At 37.7% G+C, this 26,828-nt stretch overlaps 3 protein-coding genes and 2 pseudogenes across 13 annotated transcripts in view; 4 read left to right on the top strand and 1 right to left on the bottom strand.

Moving 5' to 3' along the window:
- Positions 1 to 3,762, top strand: part of LOC115438721 (UDP-glucuronosyltransferase 2A2-like) — a 41,233-nt gene extending 37,471 nt beyond the window's left edge. For 7 of the 9 annotated variants that reach the window (XM_030162556.1, XM_030162549.1, XM_030162543.1 and 4 more), the window contains exon 3: positions 1,478 to 3,762. In XM_030162556.1, the coding sequence (XP_030018416.1) occupies positions 1,478 to 1,774 (297 nt within the window). In that variant the 3' untranslated portion in view covers positions 1,775 to 3,762. Of the gene's footprint in view, positions 1 to 164 lie in introns of all 9 variants that reach the window. The other 2 variants (XM_030162527.1, XM_030162586.1) reach the window with 2 other exon arrangements.
- Positions 3,763 to 5,484: 1,722 nt separating this feature from the next.
- On the top strand, positions 5,485 to 7,006 carry LOC115417187 (UDP-glucuronosyltransferase 2A1 pseudogene; annotated as a pseudogene).
- A 4,088-nt stretch (positions 7,007 to 11,094) lies between these two features.
- On the top strand, positions 11,095 to 12,647 carry LOC115438791 (UDP-glucuronosyltransferase 2A1 pseudogene; annotated as a pseudogene).
- Positions 12,648 to 19,001: 6,354 nt separating this feature from the next.
- LOC115417106 (calcium homeostasis modulator protein 6) lies at positions 19,002 to 21,661 on the bottom strand. Its single transcript, XM_030131092.1, has 2 exons — positions 20,011 to 21,661; positions 19,002 to 19,814 (listed from the first exon to the last, which is right to left on the bottom strand). Exons 1-2 carry the CDS (start codon positions 20,473 to 20,475, stop codon positions 19,662 to 19,664), a joined length of 618 nt encoding a protein of 205 aa, XP_029986952.1. The 5' UTR covers positions 20,476 to 21,661; the 3' UTR covers positions 19,002 to 19,661.
- A 479-nt stretch (positions 21,662 to 22,140) lies between these two features.
- Positions 22,141 to 26,828, top strand: part of nptnb (neuroplastin b) — a 31,881-nt gene continuing 27,193 nt past the window's right edge. The window contains exon 1 of one of the 3 annotated variants that reach the window (XM_030131090.1): positions 22,141 to 22,364. In XM_030131090.1, the coding sequence (XP_029986950.1) occupies positions 22,289 to 22,364 (76 nt within the window). In that variant the 5' untranslated portion in view covers positions 22,141 to 22,288. The remainder of the gene's footprint in view (positions 22,365 to 26,828) is intronic. The other 2 variants (XM_030131089.1, XM_030131091.1) reach the window with 2 other exon arrangements.

The following is a 26,828-nucleotide window of genomic DNA, read 5'->3' as shown; positions in this document are numbered from 1 at the left end:
TATTCTAGACATTTGTTCTAAAACTCTATATTTTACTGTTTATGAAAATATTCAAAGAGCCATACATTCTAGGAATACATCCACAGGGCTTTCTCGTTGTTCACATTTTACTTTCCATGGGTACCTAGTAATTTTTTTTCCCCCCAATTCTATTTACGTTGCAGATCTCACATTCAGAGGAGATTTTTCCAAGATGCCTTTATCAGTGGCTTCCGTCATCATCCTTTTGGCTGTCCTCACGCCAACCATCCAGGGTGGGAAAGTCCTGGTGTTTCCACATGACGGCAGCCACTGGGTGAATATGAAGGTACTTGTTGAGGGGCTGTATTCGAGGGGACATGAAGTGACGGTCATTCGGCCTACAGACAGCTGGTACATCAGTGAAGCATCCCCCTTCTACAGTGCTGTCACGGTGGATTATGCTGGTGGTGGAAATGAGGATTTCTTCCGGCTCTTTGTCAATGAAATTATTAAAATCAAACGAGGCAAGGGCTCTGCTTTGACTCAGTTTGCTTTAGACATGGAGTTAAAGAACAAATTTTCTGAATTACACCAGAAAGTCTGTGAACTGGTGGCGCATATGTTTGAGAATAAAGAGCTTATGAAATCCATTGAAGATGCCAAGTTTGATGCAGTTTTGACTGATCCTGCTAATGGAGGAGGAGTGATGCTGGCTCACTATCTGGGCCTGCCGTTAGTGTTCAATGCTCGATGGACTGTTCATGGTGAGGCCCATTTTGCAATTTCACCCTCCCCTCTTTCCTATGTCCCACTTCCACCTTCAGAATTAACCGATAAAATGACTTTCTTTGAGAGGGTTAAAAACGTGATTTTTTACACCATGAGGATGCATCTGTACAAACAGATTGTTGGACCACATTATACTCCTTTGGTGGACCGCTACTTTGGCTCAGATGTAGACTATTTTTCTCTCTTTCAAGCAGCTGATTTATGGCTCATGAGGGTTGACTTTGTGTTTGAGTTTCCTCGTCCAACTATGCCTAATATTGTCTATATGGGAGGATTCCAGTGTAAACCTGCAAAAGCTCTGCCTCAGCACTTGGAAGACTTTGTGCAGAGTTCAGGGGAACATGGCGTCATCATTATGTCTCTGGGGACTTTGATTGGAGATCTACCACATGACTTGGCTGATGAGATCGCTGCAGCTTTTGCAAACCTACCTCAGAAAGTCATCTGGAGGTATAAAGGTGACAGACCCACCACATTGGGAGACAACACTTTACTGGTCGACTGGATGCCACAGAATGACCTTTTAGGACATCCCAAAATGAAACTATTCATAAGTCACGGAGGAACAAATGGAATCTATGAGGCTATATATCACGGCATTCCTATTGTAGGCATTCCGTTTGTGTTTGATCAAGCCGACAACCTCTCCAGATTAAGAGCGAAGGGTGTCGCAATGAAGCTGGACGTTTCTGAACTGGATAGGAATATATTTCAAAGTGCCATACAGGAAGTCCTGAATGATCCTTCGTACAGGATGAACATGCAGAGACTGTCCAGACTGCACAGAGACCAGCCCATGAAGCCTCTGGATAACGCCCTCTTCTGGATTGAGTTTGTCATGAGACATAAAGGTGCAGCTCACCTGAGAACAGAGTCCTACAGAATGCCATGGTATTCGTACCACTCTGTGGATGTGATGCTCTTCTTATCTGGACTTGTCCTCATAACTGTGGGTGTCGTTGTTGGTTTGATAAGATGCTTGTGGTCCAAATTATGTCTGAGAACAAAAAGAAAACGTGATTAGTAAATAGTGCCCAGGTCAGGTTGGCACATGCAGGGATGCCGCCAGGGTTTTGGGGTCTCATAGAAAAAATATCACTTTGGGCTTTTTGGGATTCTATTTATGAATCTGACTCCAATTCTCTATCCCTCATGTTCGTTATATTGGTAATTACTTTGACCATAAAACAAACCTGAAACAAGATTTAAGAATAGCAATTTATCAATCATTTAATGAGCATTAATCAGTCTTATACAGATCTGTGGTCTCCCAAGGTTAATGAGAATCAGGGTGGTTTCACACAGCATACTCAAGTCCGTACCGTACTTGAATACGTTCACACCTTTCCTGCAGATGTTGCGCACACACACGTGTACTACAGCCTGTGCCCGAGTATGAATGAGTGTTACAGGGCTGAAACAGTAGGTGGCAGTGTGGAAGGAATTCTGTCATTATCCTACAAACGCAGAATTCAGAAGATGACAAACCCTTACCTATCTGTTAGCCTGTTTTAGGCAAAGAGAAAAGAGCGGCTTTCATTGTCCCTGATATATCACCAAGTGGTCCGGTCGGTAAGGCGAGCCCGTGTCACGTGGATCCGAGGCTTTTTCAGGAGACAACAGGAGTGCCGTCTGGTGGTGATTAACCCACTTCCGTTGTCGGAGTGGTGATTAGGTCACTTCCGGACTCAGGCACAGATCACATTCACACACCAACGTACCGTGCTGGAGTACTGGCAGCCTGGACCCAGGACTACCTTCTCAACTGGACTTGGGCACAGTACTTGAGCACGGAACGGTTGCATTCACATGGATAAAATTAAGCAGACTTGGGGGTCCAGCGTACTCAGATACAGATTCAAGTATACTGTGTGAAAATGCCCTCAGTCTCCCTGGCCCACAGACATAAAGTCTCAAAGCAAAGGACCCAAATCTTTGACTCCCCTTCCTCAAGAACCAAGAATTATCTTTTCCCTGCTTCTTTATACTCTCCCATGGGGTGTTTTCTTCCTCCTCCTAACTTCAGCCAACACCTTCACGTATCCCCCACACCACAGCTGTCTGCTCCATTCTCACCCCCTGTCTTTGCCCCACAGGCCTCCTGAACTCTTCTCTATATGGCTAATATAACAACAAACAAAGCTAACCCACCTGTGACACTCTGTATTTTTCCATTCTACCCTTAAAAGCTTGGAACCTTCTAATGGCAATATATCACACAACTCAGGGCAAATCAGTAAAACACAGAAATCATAGTTATAACATATTACATTCTGACTACAAAACATAAAAATCATGGTTATAACATATTACATTCTGATTACAAAACATAAAAATCATGGTTATGACATATTACATTACGATTACAAAACACAGAAATCGTAGCTATAATTTATTACATTCTGATTACAAAACATAGAAATCATAGCTATAACTTATTACATTCCGATTGCAAAACATAGAAATCATGGTTATAACATATTACATTATGATTACAAAACATAGAAATCATTGCTATAACATTTTACATTCCAATTACAAAACATAGAAATCATGGTTATAACATTTTACATTACAATTGCAAAACATAGAAATCATAGCTATAACATATAACATTCCAATTCTAAAACATAGAAATCATGGTTATAACATATTGCATTCTAATTATATAATGCTTAGGTTTTTATATGTTCTTCAACTGAATAATAATTCCAACAGGCTCCACCAATTCAATGCCACAAACCATACAAAGTCTAAAAATATAACATTGTGTAAGGATGTATAAATGTTCTGCTTACAATGGAATTTATGATTTTTTGCAAGATTGATGAGAAAGGTGCTATCTTTAACATTTTGATAATATTTTTCCAATGATATTGTATTTTTTTTTACATTTATATACAAATACAAATTTAATATAGTTTTACTTTTTGGATGGAAGTATATTTACTAGCATCAGCTAGACCCTCTAGCACATGGACCAAACCATATCATGAAATCAGAAGGGGGAAGATTGGGGGGGGGGGGGGGGGGCTAACTGGTTATTCAGATTTTTTAATGAAAGGATAGTTGATACATGTAAATATTTTTGTACTGTAATGTTGTGTTTTTTGCACTAAAATAAAGAAAACTTTGAGTTGTCATTATTTATAAGTTGTTAGGCTATTATTTTACTTGTCCAGCCTGCTTGAAATTAGATTGGGTTGAATGTGACACTTGAATTAAAATGAGTTTGACACCCATGGTAATATAATATAATATAATATAATATAATATAATATAATATAATATAATAGCATAGCATAGCATAGCATATAATACACTTATGTTACAGAACAGTACAGTAATAGTGCATAGTATATATTCTTAAAGTAAAGGTACTCTCCATTTGATTTTTTAAAGTAACTATGTCATACTTAGTTACATTTGATTATTTTCTCCATCCATTTGGCTTTTTCATAAAAACAACCAACGCATATAAGACATTGCACAACCCTTAAGTGACACATCACCATTTATTATTTTATCCTCTGTGTTTTTCAGTGAGACAGAGGGATTTTCCTGTATTTATTTTACTGACCACACAGATGTTCAGACCAGGTCAGAGTAAATTCAAAGGTGATCATATCAGAATGGAGAAAACTCAAGCAAAAATGTTTTTTCTTATTAAAATATATTATTAAGCAAAGATAAAAACAAGTCTACAACCATTGTCATTTTTGTCCAAGTGCATGGGTTTTATTGATGAAGCAGTATTCCAATATGTGGAATGGTGTTTCCATGTTCACTGTTGACCCTCTGATCATCCAAATGGGTCATATCTGATGCCAAAAAAAAAAGGTTGAGGAACAGCATGTTACCACAGTTAGTTAAATGTATTGGTGGCTATTGTCAGTGTTGTATGACTGAAGGATTTTAGGATCAGTGGTTCAACAATTCCCAACATTTTAGATCAGTAGGTGCTCTTGGTTGCCATATCAATAGGAGCAAAACACTAAATAGAGCAGAGAAACTGAAGGAGTGCAAAGTGAAAACATTGCTGCTAAATCTGTACTTGTGGTCACATTTCTACTTAGCATCATGTGACCCAAACCTAAGTTAAACCATATTTGCATTTCATTCTTTATCTTAATCTCTATTTGTAGAAGGAGTGAAACTGAATAATTCAATGGCACCAAAGCAGGACACAGGATAGACAACTGATAGTTAAAATTTATGTTAGGTTGTACTTTTATATGCCTGTGGGCCATAGTGTTTGCCCTTTGTATCGTCTTATCTCTGGAGAATTTCTCCAAGAACCAAAGTCGTCTTCTCATTTTAACATTGGAAGAACTGGCTGAGAAAGAGGAGACGCTGGAATATATTTAACTGGATCCCAAAAGAGGTAACTTTCTTTGTTTTTTGTGTGCAAATGGAAACAATTCATATTGACAATATTTTAGGATGGGAACTACTTTGTAAACATTACATTTTAACTGATATATATTATCTTACTATGGCAGCAGACAAGTACATCGACAGTTATCTATTATATTAGAACTTTTAAAGGTTGTCAGTCTGAATGCTTTTGTTTGAGTCAATAAACAAACTGCAGTCAAGTAGGTTTTTTTTAATCAGCAGATGGCAGAAAGCAGTATACATTTTATATTTTCTTTTTCTTCCAAACTTTAGGCTCAAAATGCGCTGTCCTGGTGTGTGGATCACCCTCTGCGTCCTCTGTCCATGTGTTGTTTTTGGTGGGAAAGTGTTAGTTTTCCCCATTGACGGAAGCCACTGGGTGAACATGAAGGTCATAATTGAAGAACTGCATTCAAGAGGCCATGAGGTTTCTGTTGTACGGTCATCAGACAGCTGGTACATCAAGGAAACCTCCCCATTCTATACTTCAGTTACACTCAGTACAGGTTCTGGATTTGATGAAGACTTCTTATCAAATTTTGTGGCCAAGTTACTAGAAATTCAAAGAGAGGGAAAGTCTGCCTGGATGCGCTTTAAACTCGAAATGGAAATGATAGAAAAGGGCACTGAAATCCATGAAAAATCAGGCAAAATGATTGAGGTTCTTCTTGAAGACAAACATCTGATGCAGTCTATAAAGGATGCCAAATATGATCTTGTCCTGACAGATCCTGTTAGTCCAGTAGGTGCCGTTGTTGCTCGCTATCTGGGTCTACCTCTAGTTTTTAATGTTAGGTGGACTTCAACTGGTGAAGGCCATATGACAATTGCACCTTCTCCTCTCTCTTACATTCCAATGACGGGGACTGAACTTTCAGATAAAATGAGCTTTTTCCAAAGACTTCTTAATGTCATAGTTTATTTCTACACTGCAGTACAAATTGAAGTGCTTCTCTGCCCATTTTACCATGGTGTGATTGGAAAATATTTGGGCCCCGACATTGACTATTTGTCTCTGTTTCAAGCAGCAGACCTTTGGCTCATGAGAGTTGACTTTGTGTTTGAGTTTCCTCGTCCGACTATGCCTAACGTTGTCTATATGGGAGGATTTCAGTGTAAACCTGCAAAAGCTCTGCCTCAGGACCTGGAGGACTTTGTCCAGAGTTCTGGGGACCATGGAGTCATCGTTATGTCTCTTGGAACTTTGATTGGAGTGCTTCCTCGTGACCTGACTGATGAGATCGCTGCAGCTTTTGCCAAATTACCTCAGAAAGTCATCTGGAGGTACACAGGTGACAGACCGGCCTCACTGGGAAACAACACTTTACTGGTCGACTGGATGCCACAGAATGACCTTTTAGGACATCCCAAGACTAAACTATTTATAGCTCACGGAGGAACTAATGGAGTTCAAGAGGCGATCTACCATGGAGTCCCTATCCTGGGACTACCACTGATCTTTGATCAGCCTGATAATCTATTAAGAATCGATGTAAGAGGTGCTGGGAAGATCATTGATATTTTTTCAATGGATCAAGACATCTTTTACCAGGGTATCCAGGAAGTCCTGAATGATCCTTCGTACAGGATGAACATGCAGAGACTGTCCAGACTGCACAGAGACCAGCCCATGAAGCCTCTGGACACCGCCCTCTTCTGGATTGAGTTTGTCATGAGACACAAAGGTGCAGCTCACCTGAGAACAGATTCCTACAGAATGCCATGGTATTCGTATCACTCTGTGGATGTGATGCTTTTCTTATCAGGAGTTGTGCTCATAGTTCTGTGTACCTCCGTTGGTTTCGTTAGGTGTTTGTGCTCCAAATTTTGTGTGAAAACAAAAAGAAAACATGATTAACAGAGCAGCAGGAACACGTTGGCAAGTATATTGTCTTCTTTAAAAAAAGTTTATTTTTTCCATATCCCATATTCATTGTGCTGTAAATACAATATGTGATCCATTGGTATTCAGTCTGACACACTGCCTTGTCACATTGTGTCATTGTCATTAACAATTGCACTTATTATATTCATTTTTGCTGATTTTAAATATGTTTGAAAGGAAAATGAAAACTGATGAACTAAAAACTCTAAATAGACCTATTTCTAAACTCCCATTTTTATCTAAAGTTTTAGAGAAAGTAGTTTCAACCCAGCTTTTAGCTTTTATGTCTGATTACAACCTCTTTGAGAAATTTCAGTCTGGTTTTAGAGCTTTACACAGTACAGAAACTGCCCTCCTCAAGGTCACCAATGACCTTCTTTTAACAGCTGACAGAGGAGAGAGCGCTATTTTAATTCTTTTAGATCTCAGTGCCGCCTTTGACACTGTGGATCATAATATTTTAATCGAACGTCTTAGAACCTGGGTTGGCATCAGAGACACTGCTCTTAGCTGGTTTTATTCTTACCTTTTAGACAGAACCTTTGCGGTCACCATAGGCAACCACACATCCTCCAAAGCCCAGATTGCCTGTGGTGTACCGCAGGGTTCAGTTTTAGGCCCGATTTTATTTTCTATTTATATGCTCCCACTTGGTGAGATTTTTAAACGCCACAACGTCTCCTTTCATTGCTACGCGGACGACACACAGATATACCTGCCCCTGAGACCGGATGACTCCAGAAGCCTAGCTGCTGTGTCTAACTGCCTCAATGATGTAAGCCGTTGGATGGCCCAGAACTTCCTTCAACTAAACAGCTCCAAATCAGAAGTCCTACTGTTCGGTCCACCAAACTCCACCATTGCAATAAAAAATAGCCTCGGTCCCCTCTCCTCAAACATTACTCCCACCGCAAGAAATCTCGGGGTAATATTTGACTCAGACCTCTCCTTCCAATTACACATTTATAAAGTTATACAATCCTGTTTCCTCCAGCTACGAACTATTTCCAAAATCAAACCAATAGTCCCACACCACAACCTAGAAACAATCATCCACTCATTCATATTCAGCAGACTTGACTACTGTAATTCTCTTCTGTCCGGCATCAGCCAAAAATCACTCTCTCGCCTCCAATTGGTCCAGAACGCAGCAGCTAGGCTTCTCACTGGTTTTAGCAGACACCGTCATATCACTCCCATCCTCGCATCCCTCCACTGGCTCCCTGTATGTTTTAGAATTGATTTTAAGATTTTACTGATCACTTTTAAAGCTCGAATGGGCCTGGCCCCAAGTTATATACAAGAAATGTTAATTGACTACGAGCCAGCACGCAGCCTTAGATCCTCGGGCAGAGGGCTCCTAGCTGTTCTGAAGTCGAGGCTTAAATCAAAAGGTGACCGGGCATTTTCCATCAGGGCCCCTCAACTTTGGAACGGCCTGCCCGAGGAGATAAGGCTTGCGGAATCAGTAACATCTTTTAAATCACTTCTTAAAACACATTTTTATAGAATTGCTTTTATGTGATGTCTACTGCCTTTTTAACCTTAATTTTTAGTTTTAATTTTAAATTTGATCTTGTTTGATAATTAACTTGTTCATACATCTCTCTAATTGTGTTGCTTCTGTTTTAGTGTTTTTATTTTATTTTCTTCGTGTATCCTGCTGTTGTGCCCTCTGTCAAAGCACTTTGTAAACTTTGTTTTTAAAGGTGCTATACAAATAAAGTTATTATTATTATAAATGGTTAAATCATATACTGAGTCATACATTATTGTAGCACAACCAGCTTGTCTATAATTGGTTTTAAATGGCAAAGAATTAACCTTTTAATGTAGTAATTTTTCGACCGATCTTTGACTTGACTGTATTTTTTTCTGTATTGAAAGAGCTAAAAGTGGAACACCACTTGTGACAAGCCAGTTTTAACAAGTGAAATCAGTTTATGCATCATAAACAAAATAATTTCAACAACTGCATGTGTGTAACAGTTTATTTTTCTTTCATTTTTATAATTTAATAAAATGAAAACCTGAATAGTAAAAGAAAACATAAACTGTTCATGACAAAATCAATGCAGTAATTTAATGAACTATTTCAACAAAGCCTTTCAACTTCACTGTACTCTGCTTTGATGAGTATTGCAATATGAGAATACTCTTAAAGGACAGATCATGAAAAAGACCTCATTGTCAATAAAAAAAAATTTAACTATGATATATTTCTATTTGTTTTTAGTCATTTCTGTTTAGAGGCAGAGACAGGGATTGGAATAATGTCATCACAATAAAGCAGGATTTATAGGAAACTAGAAAATTCACAGGTATTTTAATACGTAGTTCTGTTTTTGCCCTTTGTACTCTCTTATCTCCAGTGCATTTAACAACATGATCTTCATGTACCAAAGTCTTTCTACATCTGAATGTGGAAGGTACAGCAGGTGCGTTGTGCTTTGAAAAAGAAGAATCACTGAAAAATATTCTCACTGGATGCCAAAAAAGGTAACGCTATTTAGTTTAGTTTTTCCTGCTTTTGTTAATGGAAACAATTAATAGCTTCATTTTGTTTTGGAACAGAACCACCTTTATGATATTACCTTTGAACATATATGTTGGGTAATAAATTTTCTTACTATAGCAGTCGCTGAGATGCTCTTAGCTCTACATATTGCATGAGCATTACATTACAGAGCAAGTAAATGAGCACAGTTAAGTTAAACCATACACATTTAATACTGGATCTTGTATTGCTTTACTATATTTTAAGGTTTTTAGCCAATTAATCTTCAGTCTGAATGCATCTAATTTGATGGGATTAATAAATAGAAGCTAACATGATGCATTTATCTGATGAAAATGTCTAATATCATTTTGCATTTAGGAAACATAATCAGGTTGCATCTTGAGGTTTGAGGTGATCTAATTAAAAGTTACAGAATGATATAGAGGCAATACTATTTAGCGTGTTACCCTGATATAATCTTTTAACCCGTAAAGACTCAGAGCTACTTTTATGTCAGTTCCCAAGTGAATTTTCTCTATATTTAACCTTTCTTAAATTATTTACCACCATTTGTTATGATTTTATCCTCTGTATTTTGCCTTTTGCCAATGTAAATCATGTATTTTCCTATATTTAATTCACTGATCATGTAGATATTCATAAAAGCTCAGATTAAAGTTGAAGGTTATTATATCAAAAACAGAGAAAACCGAAGAAAAATGGGCTTTTTCAGTCAAATCTATTGTTAACAGAACATTAACCCAGTGTCTCTATCCACTGTCTTTGATCTGACTCCATGGGTTTGACTGGTCAATCAATGTTGCAGAAGATGACAATGTTTCCACGTTCACTACGGAGCCTCTGAACGTCCAAATGGGTCGTATCTGATGACCGTGAAAAGATGACAAACTGTTTTTTACTCGAATTATTTAAATGTATTAATAGGATTTGTGGATTAGAAGTTATTAAACATTTTAGATCAGTTGATGATTTTGGTTGATGATGGGTGTCTGGGTCTTTATGGGTTAAAGAGAAACAATTCAGAGTGTATTTATAAAATTAAGAGCAACTTAGTTTAATAAGGTCTGTCACTCAGTTTATAACATTGTCCTAAAAATAAATGGATCCGTGTTAATCAAATGATTTAGGTCTATATCTATCATATTTATCTTATTCATAAGTGCATCATTGTATTATACAGGAAATGGAGATGTCAACTAAAAATATGTGTTATAGGTTTTGGGAGAGGCAGGAGAAGTATTAATGATATATGCTGTAAATTACTAGAAAATATCCTCATATATGCAATGTATCTATCATCGCCTATTTTGAACTTAACTTCGCTGTAAGGTATTACAAGACAAGAAGCAAGTGTCATTTTAATATTTAAATATATAACATTCTTAATATTTATCTAGGTTACAAGGGTTTTTCATTTGACTTTGTTTCTTTCTTAATATTGCTGAAATCAAACCTAGGCCTTTGAAAAATTTAATGATGATTTTACATTTTCTTTTTCTTCCAAACTTTAGGCTCAAAATGCGCTGTCCTGGTGTGTGGATCGCCCTCTGCATCCTCTGTCCATGTCTTGTTTTTGGTGGGAAAGTGTTAGTCTTCCCCATTGACGGAAGCCACTGGGTGAACATGAAGGTCATAATTGAAGAACTGCATTCAAGAGGCCATGAGGTTTCTGTTGTACGGTCATCAGACAGCTGGTACATCAAGGAAACCTCCCCATTCTATACTGCAATTACACTCGGTACAGGTTCTGGATTTGATGAAGACTTCTTATCAAATTTTGTGGCCAAGTTACTAGAAATCCAAAGAGAGGGAAAGTCTGCCTGGATGCGCTTTAAACTTGAAATGGAGATAATGCAAAGCTCTATTAAGATGAGTGAAACAATAAGTGAAACAATTGAGGTTCTTCTTGAAGACAAACACCTGATGCAGTCTATAAAGGATGCCAAATATGATCTTGTCCTGACAGATCCTGTTAGTCCAGCAGGTGCCGTTGTTGCTCGCTATCTGGGTCTACCTCTTGTTTTTAATGTTAGGTGGACTTCAACTGGTGAAGGCCATATGACAATTGCACCTTCTCCTCTCTCTTACATTCCAATGACGGGGACTGAACTTTCAGATAAAATGAGCTTTTTCCAAAGACTTCTTAATGTCATAGTTTATGCTGTCACAGAAATTCAAGTTGCATTTCTCTTACCACACTATAAAGCTGTGATTGAAAAACATTTGGGCCCAGACATTGACTATTTCTCTCTGTTTCAAGCAGCAGACCTTTGGCTCATGAGAGTTGACTTTGTGTTTGAGTTTCCTCGTCCGACTATGCCTAACGTTGTCTATATGGGAGGATTTCAGTGTAAACCTGCAAAAGCTCTGCCTCAGGACCTGGAGGACTTTGTCCAGAGTTCTGGGGACCATGGAGTCATCGTTATGTCTCTTGGAACTTTGATTGGAGTGCTTCCTCGTGACCTGACTGATGAGATCGCTGCAGCTTTTGCCAAATTACCTCAGAAAGTCATCTGGAGGTACACAGGTGACAGACCGGCCTCACTGGGAAACAACACTTTACTGGTCGACTGGATGCCACAGAATGACCTTTTAGGACATCCCAAGACTAAACTATTTATAGCTCATGGAGGAACTAATGGAGTTCAAGAGGCGATCTACCATGGAGTCCCTATCCTGGGACTACCACTGATCTTTGATCAGCCTGATAATCTATTAAGAATCGATGCAAGAGGAGCTGGGAAGATTATTGATATTTTTTCAATGGATCAAGACATCTTTTACCAGGGTATCCAGGAAGTCCTGAATGATCCTTCGTACAGGATGAACATGCAGAGACTGTCCAGACTGCACAGAGACCAGCCCATGAAGCCTCTGGACACCGCCCTCTTCTGGATTGAGTTTGTCATGAGACACAAAGGTGCCGCTCACCTGAGAACAGAGTCCTACAGAATGCCATGGTATTCGTATCACTCTGTGGATGTGATGCTCTTCTTATCAGGAGTTGTGCTCATAATTCTGTGTACCTCTGTTGCTTTCATTAGGTGTTTATGCTCCAAATTTTGTGTGAAAACAAAAAGAAAACATGATTAACAAATAGTACTGATCACATAAAAAAGTACAGTCATGATTCATATTTACACTTTTAAAATATGGAAATGAGAAAACCTGTTTCCCAGTGATTTGATGGAATTGGTCAAATGTTTTTCCCAAAACTTTTATTTTGGCTCTATACTGCTTTGAGTTAAACATCAATCAATCAATCAACCATTTAAATCCATACTGTCCAGCACCGTTATTTTTAGTCAATGAAAACTCTTTAATGCTGACTTCATTACTGTTATCATTACCTTGTGAAGGAGTGGTGGTAGTTGGACATGCAATCACCTCTACTATTATTTATCTATATATGGAAATAAAGTCCTGGTAACTCCTTTATGTAATACAATATGCTATTGCAAGCACAACTGTGAAGAGTTTCATTCAGTCAATCAACAGTTCAGCATCATTTTTTCTTCGTTATTAATTGACATTTGAAGAATACAGAGAGTATTTTTCCTATACTGCTCATGACTTTTACCCATACTCATAATGCCACCATGAAATTCCTAAGCCCACAACTTGAACAAACACTCAAGTGATAAACACAGTCATAAAGATTAAAAGGCAGTAGATTATTAGTAGGCTATTGAAAACATTTGATATATGTGTAAATCTAGTCCTAGGGTCAGTCTTATCAAAGTACTGAAGTTAAACATGTGACTTGTATATTGCATTACAGGTTCCAGGTATAGTGTATGATAACAAGCATTGCTCTTTCTGTAATATTTCTTCACCAGAGATAGTTTTCTTCTTAAAATATATATTTTCTACAAACCAACAAACCAAATTAATTAGTTAATAAGGAAATATGTAATATGTGGTGTTTGATTTTTGATGTGTATTTTTGGTGTTTGATTTTTGGTGTGCATTTTTGGTGTCTTATAAGTCCATGTAAGGGCTGGGCGTGTTTTTTTTATGCAAGACACAATAATAAAAACATCCATTCATTCATATGTAGGATACTTCCTAGTTTTCTGTTTCACAAACTAGTGAAAAGTAATTTCCAGGATACTCTATTGTACACTTTGTTAAAATAATACATAAAATACAAATGAGCAAAAAGATTCAGTTAAATGAAGCCAGAAAAGAGGTAAAAAAAAAAAAAAAATAGAAAAGAAGTTCAGAAAATCATTGCCTTTGGGGTTGTCTTTTCACCTGGAGCAGGAGGAAATGGTAATATGCAGGTGTTCCTATGCCGTCCATGACTGATAGTAATTGAAGTAACAGGTACATGACATGTCTATAATATCCTCTATCATGGAAACATTTAATTTCACCCATTCTTCTGCATATTTTCAGTTTCAATGTCTCATGATTCTTTATAATACATGTCCAGACAGTGGCAAAAACACTCAAAGCATTCTTCAAACTTAAATCTTTTTTTTTTTTTTTTTTTGCTTAATTCACGCAAAAAATCTGCCAATGAAACAAGTGAAAATTATCTTAGTAAGATTTCTTGAAATAAGGTTTTCAAGATCTATTGTCTAAAAATAAGCTCTTATATCTCACTGAAAAGTTACTCTTTAGGTGATTATGTCTTATTTTAATTGTGATGAGATATTTTGACTAGAAATGAGAAGAATACACTTGTTAAGATTTTGATTTTTGCATTGTGTGGTACTGTTTGTCTTTCAAATGTTCATTGTGGTTTGTGATGTTGTGTTGCTAAGATGCTGCAGCTCTTTCATAATTCATAGTTTGAGTTATTGTTTATTCAGTATTAATTTGCAGCCTTGTAAATACAAGCTGGACTGACTGTACATATCAAAATAAAATAAAATTCTCACTTCGTGCGGTAATCTCAACCTGGCTTTTCCACCTCTGTCCATAATAATATACATTATATAGACTAAATGTTGTCTAAAATTAACGTTTATTTGCAACATAGTATAGCAAACTATTACATGATCAAAAACCAATTAATTTTAGCAAAAAAAAAGTCTCCTTTCGGAATTTCTGGGGTCGCCAGAAATTTGTGATGTTAAAATGGGGTCATGAGCCAAAAAAAGTTTGGGAACCACTGAACTAAACATATAAGTAACTGAGTTCGCACCATATACTCAAACTAGAAAAGAAACAAACATGGCATGACAGTGGCTTGAATTTCATCTACCCACGATGTTAAGAGCTGAGATCTTAACTATACCAACTACTGACTATTTCCACAACCATAACCACATCTGAGATACAACACCATACCAACAAGCAGGCTGTTATTCTATAGAAGTGTTAGAACTGTTCCCTACACAAACCCTGTACTCTGAATGAGGGAACTGTCACACTTTTGACATGCATTTATTTTTTATATGCTGGTTGGCAATTTATTTGTGAATGATTTATTTATATGCAGCATGAAGAGTATGTGATCATGCGATAACTATAATCTGAGTTCAGAGTCCACAGCAATAGCATTTACAGTTCAGAAGAAAGGTAAACACACAATAGATGCTAATTCACTGCCCATGAGCTTGTATTTTATCAACTGGTACAAGCTTTGCATGCATTTTTGTTCTTTTCTCTCTTAGTTTAACCCATAAAGACCCAAATCTCCACCATCTACTGAACTAAAATGTTTAAAATCTGTTGAACCATTAATCCGATTAATATATGTAAATAATTAGTGTAAAATGCAGTTTGTCATCTTTTCATGGTCATCATATACGACCCATTTGGACGTTCAGAGGCTCTGTAGTTACCGTGGAAACACTGTCATCTTCTACAAGATTGATTCACTTTTTCTTCAGTTTTCTCTTTTTTTGATATAATAACTTTTGAATTAACTTTGAGTTTTCATGAACATCTAAATTAAATGTAGGAAATTAAATAAACGTAAATACATAATTTACAGTGAAAAATGCAAAATACAGAGGATAATTTTATAATAAATGATGATAAATCACTTAAGAAAGGTTAAATAGAGAGAAAAATTCATTTGGGAACAGCCACAAAAGTAGCACTGGGTCTTTATGGGTTAATGTCCATAGAAATATCCAGTTTCAGACTCAAATGTTCAAGTGATACACCACGACTGGTCCTTTTATACTCAAATCATTCATTTATGTCTTTTGTTACATTGTCTGTACAGTTCACCTGCAGCTACAGCTTTGATTAGTTGTACAACACATAAAATATATTCAGGTCAGACTCAAGGACAGTCTGGTACAGGGATATTTTGCTGCAAGTAAATCTTATTTAGATTTTAAATAATACTTTTAATAGGATGAACTTGATGTGATTAACAGGTTAAGGGCAATAAACTCACTGAGCAATATTCAAGTTGTGATGTGTCCATGTGTAGTACATCACCAATAGTTAACACGCACCCTCCATATTCATTTTTACTTTATTAGATTTAGAGACTTGTCGCTATCTTATATTTTATTATTCTTCCCTTCATGCAAAAAAAAAAAAAAAAAAAAGTTGACTACTCAGGACTCTCCGACTTTGATACTTGCTGGTGAAATCTTAGTTTAAATGTTTGTCAGGTTTGTCCAACCACAAGTAATGTGTAATTAATATTTTAGACTGGAATAAGAGTCCCAGTACTCACAGCTTAACCCATGAAGATCCAAACAGCCATTGGCAACCAAAATCATCTACTGATATGTAGCGGCATCGTTTGAACACATTTGGTCAGGTATTTGATTCTTATATAACCACTTGTGTGACATTTCCATATTTGGGGCTTTGTTCACCTCTAAGGTCCATATCTGGTTTCTCTCATACACACCCACAGATATGCAAAAAGATCCCCCAGCTTTCTTTTCCAGCTTTCTCCCTTGGACTTTCTCTCCTCTGCTTTTTTCATGGCTTCTCCTCTCCTTGGGGTTTCTTCTCCTCCTCTCCTTACTAAAGTATCATTCAATTCACGTATTGTTATTTTAAGTGAATAAATACATATATTAATATAATCCATTTGTCTCTAAAGGATCTCCTCTCCACCACAGATATAAAATGTTTAATCGCTTCTCAACCATGGAAACCTACCAATACATATAATTTTTTTTTGAAAATGCAGTTTATCATCTTTTTATGGTCATCAGATATGACCCATTTGGACGTTCAAAGGCTCTGTAGTGAACGTGGAAACACTGTCATCCTCTACAACATTGATTCACCAGTAAAACCCATGGAGTTGAATTAATAACAGTGGATGGAGATGCTTGTTTTTAGTTCAGTAATTGATGTCTTTGCTGAAAAAAGCACTTTTCTTCAGTCTCTGTTTTTCATATAATAACCCTCAACTTTAATCTGAGCTTTTAAGAACATCTACATGATCCATGAATTAAATACAGGAAAATACATGATTTTCACTGAAAAATATGCAAAATACAGAGGATAATATCATAACAAATGGTGATCTTTCCCCCGGAAGAGCTGGAGGAGGTGTCTGGGGAGAGGGAAGTCTGGGCATCCCTGGTAAGACTGTTACCCCCGCGACCCGGCCCCGGATAAGCGGAAGGAAATGGATGGATGGATGGTGATTAATTTCTTAAGAAAGGTTCAGTCTAGAGAAAAATTCAATTGGGAACTGACACAAAAGTAGCACTGGGTCTTTATAGGTTAATAGACATGTCATGTTGGGGTTGTGTCATGTTCACCATTCCCAACACTAAACTTCAGGACTTGGAAGAGCAGAAATATTTGTAAATGACATTCATCTTCAGCTGCAGCGTTTGTCAAATTGTATCAGAGACTAAATGGGTTATAGACTAAAAACAATTTACCTACAAAACCAGTCAAAATATAATCATTTGATGACACGTGTCCTTACGCAGCCCAACACAAGCTTATTTGCCCTGAAATCTGTCACATAGTCCAACTCCAACTTCTCTTTCTTTTTAATTATTTATGCCTGATGTGTGTCATACCTACTAATATTATTGCTTTTATTTGTTTCTTTATTCATTTAATCTCAGATTGGGATGTGCTACCCGGGACTTTGTAGGGTGGGGGGTGAGAATTGTATATATGTTATGTGGAAAATCTGAAAGTACAGTTTGTTTCTTGTATGACTGTCACTTTTTTTAACACTGATTCCAAAAAGAACATGTATATATAACCGTTTATTTCTTATGAAGGGAAGTCAAATTAGGTAAGATCCTCAGAGCCTCAGAAAAGGGGGTACATTGGGGTGTACTGATTAACATGACACCCTGTTGTGTGTAAAAGTGAGGGTGGATAAAGGAAACATGCTCCTCAGGGCTTTGCAGACAGTCCTGCATAAGTGTTCATAGAGGATGAACATGAAAGGTCTGCCCCAATTTCTACACTTAATAGGCTTAACTGGCACTCTGGCAATGCTGTAAATAAGTCATAGCCAAGCCATAACTCTCATTCTGTAACTTCAAGGATAAGTGTTGACATTGTGTAACTTTTGATACGAAGCCTCATGTCAAAGGCTAGTGTCTGAGATGTGTTAGGGTATTTTATGTACAGAACCAAATAAAGGATAGTCCCAATGTTGCAGTACACTTTTGGAACAACAAAGAGCATATTTGCAGTTCGCACTATGTTGTTCTATCCAACACACATCACTAGAAGGATATTTGACCACAGCCTACTCTCTCAAGTTAAATTCACACTGTTTTGTGAACGCTAACATATTTGATAATGCTAATAATAATGCATAACATTACTGTAAACATTCCTTGAAGGTTTAACTTAAATAAATAAATTCTTTTATTACAAAACAATAAAAAAGAAAGATATACCATCATAGAATTTGTGTCTACATCACAGGTATCAAACATACAGCCCACGGGCCAAAACCGGCCCACCAAAGGGTCCAATCTGGCCCGTGGAATGAATTTGTGAAATGCAAAAATTACACTGAAGATATTCATAATCAAGGGTTTCAAAATGATTCTAGTTCAGGCTCCACATACAGACCAATATGATCTTAAATGAATCAGACCAGTAAAATACTATCATAGTAACCTATAAATAATGACAACTCCACAGTTTTCGCTTTGTTTTAGTGTAAACAAAGTAAAATTACATGAAGATGTTGACATTTATAAACTATCGTTTCACAAAAAATGTGAGTAACCTGAACAAATATGAACAAATTGAAATGTCTTAAGAAAAATACATGGATTTTTACCAATATTCTGCCTGTTAGTACATTTTTTGTGTATTTGTAGATCCACTGTGATCTGTAAGTTGTAATGTACATGTATAAATGATAAACTGAGACATAATATTGTTGAAATTGCACTTATTTTTCTAAAGAGATTTCAGGTTGTTCATGTCATTCACATTTTTAAAGGACAGTTTGTAGATGTAACATTTTCATAATGTAATTTTACTTTTTTCACTGTTATTATTTTACTTAAGATCATACTGTTTTGAATGTGGCCCCTGAACTAAAATGAGTTTGACACCCCTGGTCTACATGTTACTTTTGGCTGGTTGCAGCCATCATACAAATGATCACATACATGATTTTACATCTCTAGCTGTCATACACATTACATTACTCTAGATAGGTTTAACATGACGGGGCCAGACTTAAAACAGGAGACACTTTTACCCAAGAGGAAACACAAAAACATACAATATTAAAAGTCGCATCAATTAAACATTTTCATCAGTGGCACTAATACTCAGTTCAATATTAGCTGCCTAGTGGATGTTTCCACTTATCTCAATATAACTGATTCAAAGAACAACAAAAACTTTCAGGTGTAAAATAAAACAATATTTTCAAAGTATATAAGGTTTTAAACATAACTAGTAAGTCACTGCATGGGGGTATCAGATAAACACAGCCACATATACGGGTACATATTCATTGATAATAAAGAAAAATAATAAAAATATCGGTTTCACTCATATTAATAATCACAGATATGTTTCACATGGAAGCATATTTGACCATTCAAGCCATTTTACAGGGGAAACACTTGTTGAGAGTTACAAAACCTTGTGTAAAGTCTTTATGTGAGTATTTCCAAGGTGTCCGTGATAGCAGGGCAGGTGTGGAGGGCGGTGTGAGTCCACTCATGATGTTCTGGTGCGTAGAGAACTCATCCTGAGCACAGTGAGCTCTGCTACATCTGCATCCTGCAACTCCACCTCCTGTTGGCAGCTTTCTCTGATTACATACACTACGAGACCCACACAGATGAAAATGAGGAGGACTATGCCTATGACCTAGGGTGCAAGAGAGTGAAACAACAAATATCAACAAAAGGTGTATGAACAGTTTCAGATAACAATGAGGTCAGCGGCAGTGTATTATTATTATTATTTTTATTTATTTTTTTTACAATTTCTACAAGTCTGAGTGAATGGCTGGACTCCTCTCATCCTACATAGTCTCCTACAAACGTAATAGTATTTAACTCACCTGAGAAAAAACAAAGAGCTGCTGTGAGCGGAGCATGAGTTCTTGTGGGGTGACATCTCCCTCACTTATTGGCTCACACCACTTCTGCGGAGCTGCCTTGTCCACTAGTACAAATCTACCCTCCCAGTCTGTCATAGCACAAGCAAAGTATTGGCCATCGAGGAACAACAAAATCAGCCACACAACAGCAGGGACAAAACTGGAGAGGGAAACAGTTTTCCTGCACCACGTATCGCATCTGCATCCTTGAATGATCAGCATCAAGGTGAAGGCCATAACAGCAGGGATGATGAAGAACGCTGATGAAAATACTCCGTTCCATGTAGGGTTACAAGGACACTCAAACTCCAGCTCCACCAGCTTCTCTAGTCCCATGAGGATAAAGCCAAAAGCCACATTTGATACCAGAGGACTGTTGCTAAGTTCATTTTTCAGCCTGGTAAGCCATTGTTGTCTACTTTCCATACTAGATTGACCGAAAAATGAAGACAATCGTTGTAAAAAGCCCAAAAGAGGGTCCACCGTTGTGAACACATTGGCAACAGCTAAGTGATGCGTAATTAACTCATCCAGGGGTAAGTTTTCCCCTCAGGCAAAATGCCACACTTCCACTCTGATTGGTTTTGAACAAAGGAGGGTGTGCCGTCTGCTCTGACATTTTTCACCCTGATTGGCCTGTGCAGGGTTTCAGGTGGGGTTACATTTTAAATGTGGTCTCCCTTGCACAAACTGGAGGGAGGGCTGTAAAGTGGAGGGAAGTTTGTTCTGCAGTTGAGCACAGAATGGCCTTTTGTAGTATTCTAGAAAATAAACACACATGGCGGTGTAGGTATATGCCAGAGGGCGTGCGTTTGCCATTTCTAAACAGTTTACAAGCCCAGGTTTGAGCACGAAATGAAGACAATAATCTGAAGTAAAATGGAAAGTTCACTGAGTTTATCACACATATTTAGTTGCTTAAATGTGCACTCATCCAGTGCTCAGGTGTTTTGGTTCATCTGCCTCAGCTGTGTGGAATTCAACAACTGGAGATCCACACTAATCTGTTCTCAGTGTGCCACTAGTGACCACATGAGGTCGCCCATGTAGCAGCGCAGATTAAGGATAGAGAGGATTACAGGAGGCCATGTTGAACTTTCAAGGGGATGTGGTACACACAGAGCAGAGCACACCCAGGCCACTGATGTGATGACATAATTTATAAATGACCTCAGTGAGCTCAAGAGCATCACCATAATCTGCTCACATTAAACCGTGACCAGAGAAAGTGTTTAGGCACTGTGAAGTGGGCTTGAAAAGATGTGACTGGGGAAAACTGAGCCTGGAATGCTTAAAATAACATCTACAAGTCTTTTTTTGTTTGTTTGTTTGTTTTAAATATAACAGACCAGATGTTTGTTGTCGCTGAGAGTATAAGAAACACTGAGTGAAAATGCAAATATCACTCAAACAATAATAATAATAATAATGATGATGATGATGATGATGATGATGATGATGATGATGATGATGATGAAGAAAAGGTGCACCTACTCATCTCACAAAAATATAGTAAAAATAAAGCTTATTCGCGGACATAATATAAATGTGTGATTACAACAGAATAGAAAGTGGTGAAGTATCTGCAAAAAAACAAAAACAAAACAAAACAAAAAAAATAGTACTTCATTGCTCACATATGACTGTGTGTGTATTTATCCACGCTCATGAGCGCATAGGGCACGCGCAGCTTGTCGTTGCTGCCGTCGGTGTCCTACCAGCATCTGTTCCTCTTTTCGGTATTAAAAATAGACCGGTGCTGATAACAGACTTATGTTTCGGCTACATCACTTCCCGTCGGGAATAATTTGTGCACTACTTTCATTTTAATCACCGAACCGTGACCGTGGAGGCGCAAATGCGCATCGGTCTGCGCATCTTTGAATCTTTGGAACTCCACTGTGGACAATCTCCCTGACATCCGAAGACCTCTCCTCCGCAATCCGACGAGGCTTCTTCACCGCCTATGGCCGAACATCGGCATCCCTGAGCCGCTGGCCTCCTCCCGGACCTCCCTCACCACTGTCCTCAAAAAGGTCTTTCAGTTAGGGAGATATTTCTTCTGATTTTTAATTTTTTTTTTTTTTTTCTTTTTTTTTTTTTTTTAAATCATCATCTTTGGTTGAGTATTTTAAAGAGCCCGGTGCTATGCTGGGCCCATCTCTCTAGATCTTGTGATCAATACACGATCTCTCCTCCCACATTCGTCCGACCCTGGTACTCACATCGAGCCCCGACAATGCATCCTAACGCAGAGATGCTGGCGGTGGTCCTTCTGGGGAACTTGATGCTGCCCTTCATCTCGGCGCAAAACGGTAAGAAAACTGATGTGAGCACGGTTTAGTTGTAAAGATCGCTTTGAGGGAAAGTGACTTGACTGGTGGAATAACGCCTGAGATAAATATTCCTAAGGAGGTTTTTTTTTTTTTTTTTTTTTTTTTTTTTTTTCTTTTTCTTTTAAATGACTGCATTAAAACCACTACTGCTGTAGTCACACGGATCTAAACATAAACACCATCCACATCAGTAGGTGATGTACAGTCTGTTTTCATGTACAACTCCGAACTAAAGGAAAACAGATGAAACTGACGCTGCCATGACATTTTGCAAGGTTATTCAGATTGTCAACTGACTGGACTATCCTGAAGGTGTAGATGGAAACAAACTGTCACTTTGGATGAAGTCTTGTTATAAAATGTATTTTAAATGGTGGGTGGTGAGAATAATCTGCATAGAATAACTGAGTGTCCAGCAGCCTGTGGGTAGGCTTGGGCTGCCTGTGCACAGTTTGTTTAGGTTGGGCAGCAGAGTATGCCAAGCAACAAAAACCTGCTTTTTAGAGGCGTATGAAGAAATGTTTTATTACCACCAAACTACAGACTAACCCAGTGGGTGTGCTTAATGCTGTCCTTACTCGGCCCTTTTCGTAGTTGCACAGCCTGTGCATCTGGTTGACTGAGAATACTACCGGCTCTAATACCACTACAACAGCACTTCCTTTAGCTCAGAGCCATAGGAAGTGAGCAAAAACACTAATGCATCTGCAGTTACAAGTTTTGCAGTGCAAATGCTTACACTTTATTAGTATTTTTTGTCTGGTTGTTTTTGTGACTGACCAGATGTTTATTCTGACCAAACTCCATAAACTACCGCTGATTCAGCACATTCAGTAGAATTAGTTTATTAAATGAATTAAAGCATAGCATTGTTTATTAATGATTGTGCAACTAACACAGTCTGTTTTTAATAAATGTCAGTGAAATGTAAAATGCTTTCAGATGTTCCTCCTCCCATACAACATCTCCTGACTTCAGATTTTGTTGAATCACATCACCCAGAGGAGTACACAAATCAGCAGCCATTCATGAAGAGGAGCCCTTAAGTTTTTTGTTTGTTTTTTTTTTATGACAAAATCTAAAAGTTTTACAAATTGGCATGAAGAAGCGTGCTTTAACGTGCATTTGGAGTCATCATCCGTTTCAGTTTTGTGTTTTAGCATCACCACTGCCATCATTTTGTTTCTGCTTTCCCCAAATGTCAAGGCTCCAGTGTTGACAAATCAATGTCACCGACAGGATCTAATCCCCCATTAGAGAAAAAGAAGAAGATACATGCTTCACATACTTAAATGTAAATGTGTTCCTTGACTTCCTTGAATATAAATGTGTCCGCCTTGACTTTTCTGTGGGATAAGCAGACACCCACTATGCAAGACTTAATAAGATGTGTATTTATATGATTGGATCAGAGGGTTGTGAAAAACCTCACTCGCTGCTGCCCTACATTTTAAGGATTTATTTTTTAAGTATTTCAGTGGGAAAATATTCAAGATTAATTGTGTCTAAACAAGTCTATTATAAGGAGAAAGGTGCAATGTGTAGCATCCATAATTGCAATATGCAGTAAAAGGAGAATATAGGGATATGTATAATGTGGATCATTCATAATGTAGTTCATTTTTCATAGAAAGCACAGGCGCAACCTAAATCTTCAGCTGTTGGTGAGGCAAAACTGAAATAACACAGCGGTTATATAACAAAATATTATCCCTAGAATTCCTTCCTTTCTTTGTGGCTAATTTCTATGAGGTGCTTAAAGTGTGTGTGTGTGCACAGCAAGGCATCCTGTGATCATCTGGAAAATCAAATACCAAATAAGCCCTCTATTGTTTGATAAAGCTCAAGCAAAGGCATTCCAAACATTTACTGTGGTCTTTGCCCAGTGCTGGTGCCCACTCACTGGGGCCTTATCCACTCCACAGAAACACTCAGAAACACAGGGGTCGGTGGGAGACAGACCGGTGCCACCCTGTCAATAAGTGTGTCTGTGCTTCATCTGTCTTATGCAGAGGTTCTACAATCATAAATAACCCACAGACAAGACACATTGATCATAAATTGAGCTAACTGCAGTCGACGTTTAACTCAAAAGTAAATTTCTGGGTGATATTTGATGATATTCACATCACCTGAAATCGTAAAAGCCATTTCATTCTTGTCCTACAGTTCAGATTAAGGGCAATCGGTGCAATGCTTCTTATGCAATCCTAGATTTTCCTGTGATATTACAGAGTTCAGTCAGTGACGTGAGGAGAATAATAATTATAAGTGCGTGAGATGTAATCACTGTATCTGGAAAGCAGAGGGGATTTATGCTGTCATTTCCTCATGTTCAGGGAAAAGTAGGCCTACTATAGGTGGCCAGTTACTGCGACAGATATTTGGAGGACTGTAAATAGCATCCGTCCATTCTGCCTCGATTCTATTTTTACCACCGAGACACAGCACTGAGAACTGTGGCTTTAAGGTCCTTTTGTGAAAGTGAATCCATTAACTCTTAATGGACGGCCTCCTTGTGCACAGCTGCACTGTCTTCTGGCTCGCTTGGTGACTGTGAACTATTTAAGATGAGATGTGATGTGAGCTTTATGCAAAGAAAATAAAGACTGTAGAGAAGGTGGCTGAGGCTGACTTGAAGAAGTGCTTTTGCATCTTACATAATTTCCCCCTACGAAGTACGCAGCCTGCTTCTGCTGCCAGTTTTATTGTTATATTATCACTGCCTGCATGACTCAAACCATACAGTTCATTTCAAGATAACCTTTAGGATAATGAGCTAATACTTCAATCCAAAAGATGAACAAATTAATTACATTTTTTTTCTGTAACTGGCTGAAGCAAGACTGAACATATAATAGCCATAATTTAGTTGTTACTGACTTAACTTAATGAAAATATGTGTACAAATGTACATTTCCTGTAATTGCATTATAAAATTTTATCAAAATATGACCTTGTTGGTCTTTTTATGTCACTGTGCCAAACACTGTCAACAGAGGCCAAACGCATTTTTACAGATTTTATCAATAGACGAATATGATGCAGCAACTTTCTGATTATAATGTTTCTGCCAAGAGAATGGACAAAGGTACATTTGTGAGCCTAGAAAACGCTGTAGGACTCATGCCAGCTCTTACACTGAGTCATGCTTGCACACTGTGAAATCTGATACGGACTGCATTGATTAGGAGCAGCATCACAGAGAATAAAACACAATGCGGCCATATTCAGACGCACAACTGTAAACTGAGCAATGTTTTTTTTTTTAGTAGTGATTTGTCCGGGGAAGGTTTTGCTGAGCATGCATGCTGCAGTTTTTATAGCACTACCCTGTTTCACATTCACATACAGTAGAGCACACACAGCTGGAAGCTCCCCAATTTAGCGTCCTGTACCACCAGCTGTTCTAATGGAACAACTCAGGTTAAGTGTGCTGTAGCAGGGAGACAGAATACTCACAGAGGTTACATTCATTTATAGCGAGACAGATTTTTCCCACTGATCTGTGTAAACAGTGATACTGCAGACATGTAATTACATCTGTTTTTTTTCTCGATGCTCACGCCAGCTGTTGTTAAAAGTCTTTTAAGTTGACAGATCATAATATTTGGAAGTATAAAGGTGATTGGACCAGCATTCATCACCCTTGTCAAAAATAAATAGTAGTGAGGAGACTCTCCTTGAGGTGAGGTTCTGCTAATTTTAGATTTTTTTTATGCTGTTTCAGTGATGACAATCTGTGTCCCATAGTAAACCCAATTTAAATTCTATACTTTTTACATCGTATCATTCTAAATTCCCTTCTGCTGACCTCTAAAACAAAAAGTGTTCACTGCTTGTGATTAGAGGATGGGATTATAGCAAACCCAGCACAGGGGTTATTGAGATTGAAACATTATTAAACTGTTGCCTCTGTGATCCGACTGACAGACAGATCGTAGTTTTTTTTAGGGCTGCCACAGTGACATCAACTAAGTCGTATCAGTGGTGTATTTTTTTCTTTTTTTCTTCTTTTTTTGATAATTCATTTGCAAGCAGTGCACAGTAAAACGTTTTGTTTTGTTTTGCTTTGAGTTCGATTTTCCAATAATAATGCTTGTAAATCTTTTTTGTACATGCACTGAAAAAGCAGAATATTTATGCAGTATTAAAGGAAGGCTTGTCAGTAGTTTACCATTAAAAGTTTAACTGACAAAAATAAATAAATAAAAGAAAGCAGGAGATATAGTTTTGTTAAAGAGAAAGACTTTGTACTACCCTCCAGCATATTACAAAAACAAACTTATGCAGAGGAAGAATTATGTAATAAAAAACAGTTAAATAAAAAGTATTTGTATAAAATACTCTCCGTATATTTCAGTTGTGAAAAACCACCAATATATCTGCACATGGGAAACACACTGCTGCTCTTACCTAGACCTAATTTTGACAGCGTGGGTG

The sequence above is a fragment of the Sphaeramia orbicularis genome, chromosome 3 (genome assembly GCF_902148855.1).
Source record: "Sphaeramia orbicularis chromosome 3, fSphaOr1.1, whole genome shotgun sequence".
NCBI lineage: Eukaryota > Metazoa > Chordata > Actinopteri > Kurtiformes > Apogonidae > Sphaeramia > Sphaeramia orbicularis.
Note: the sequence above shows the minus strand (reverse complement) of the source record. Positions and strands in the feature narration are given on the sequence as shown.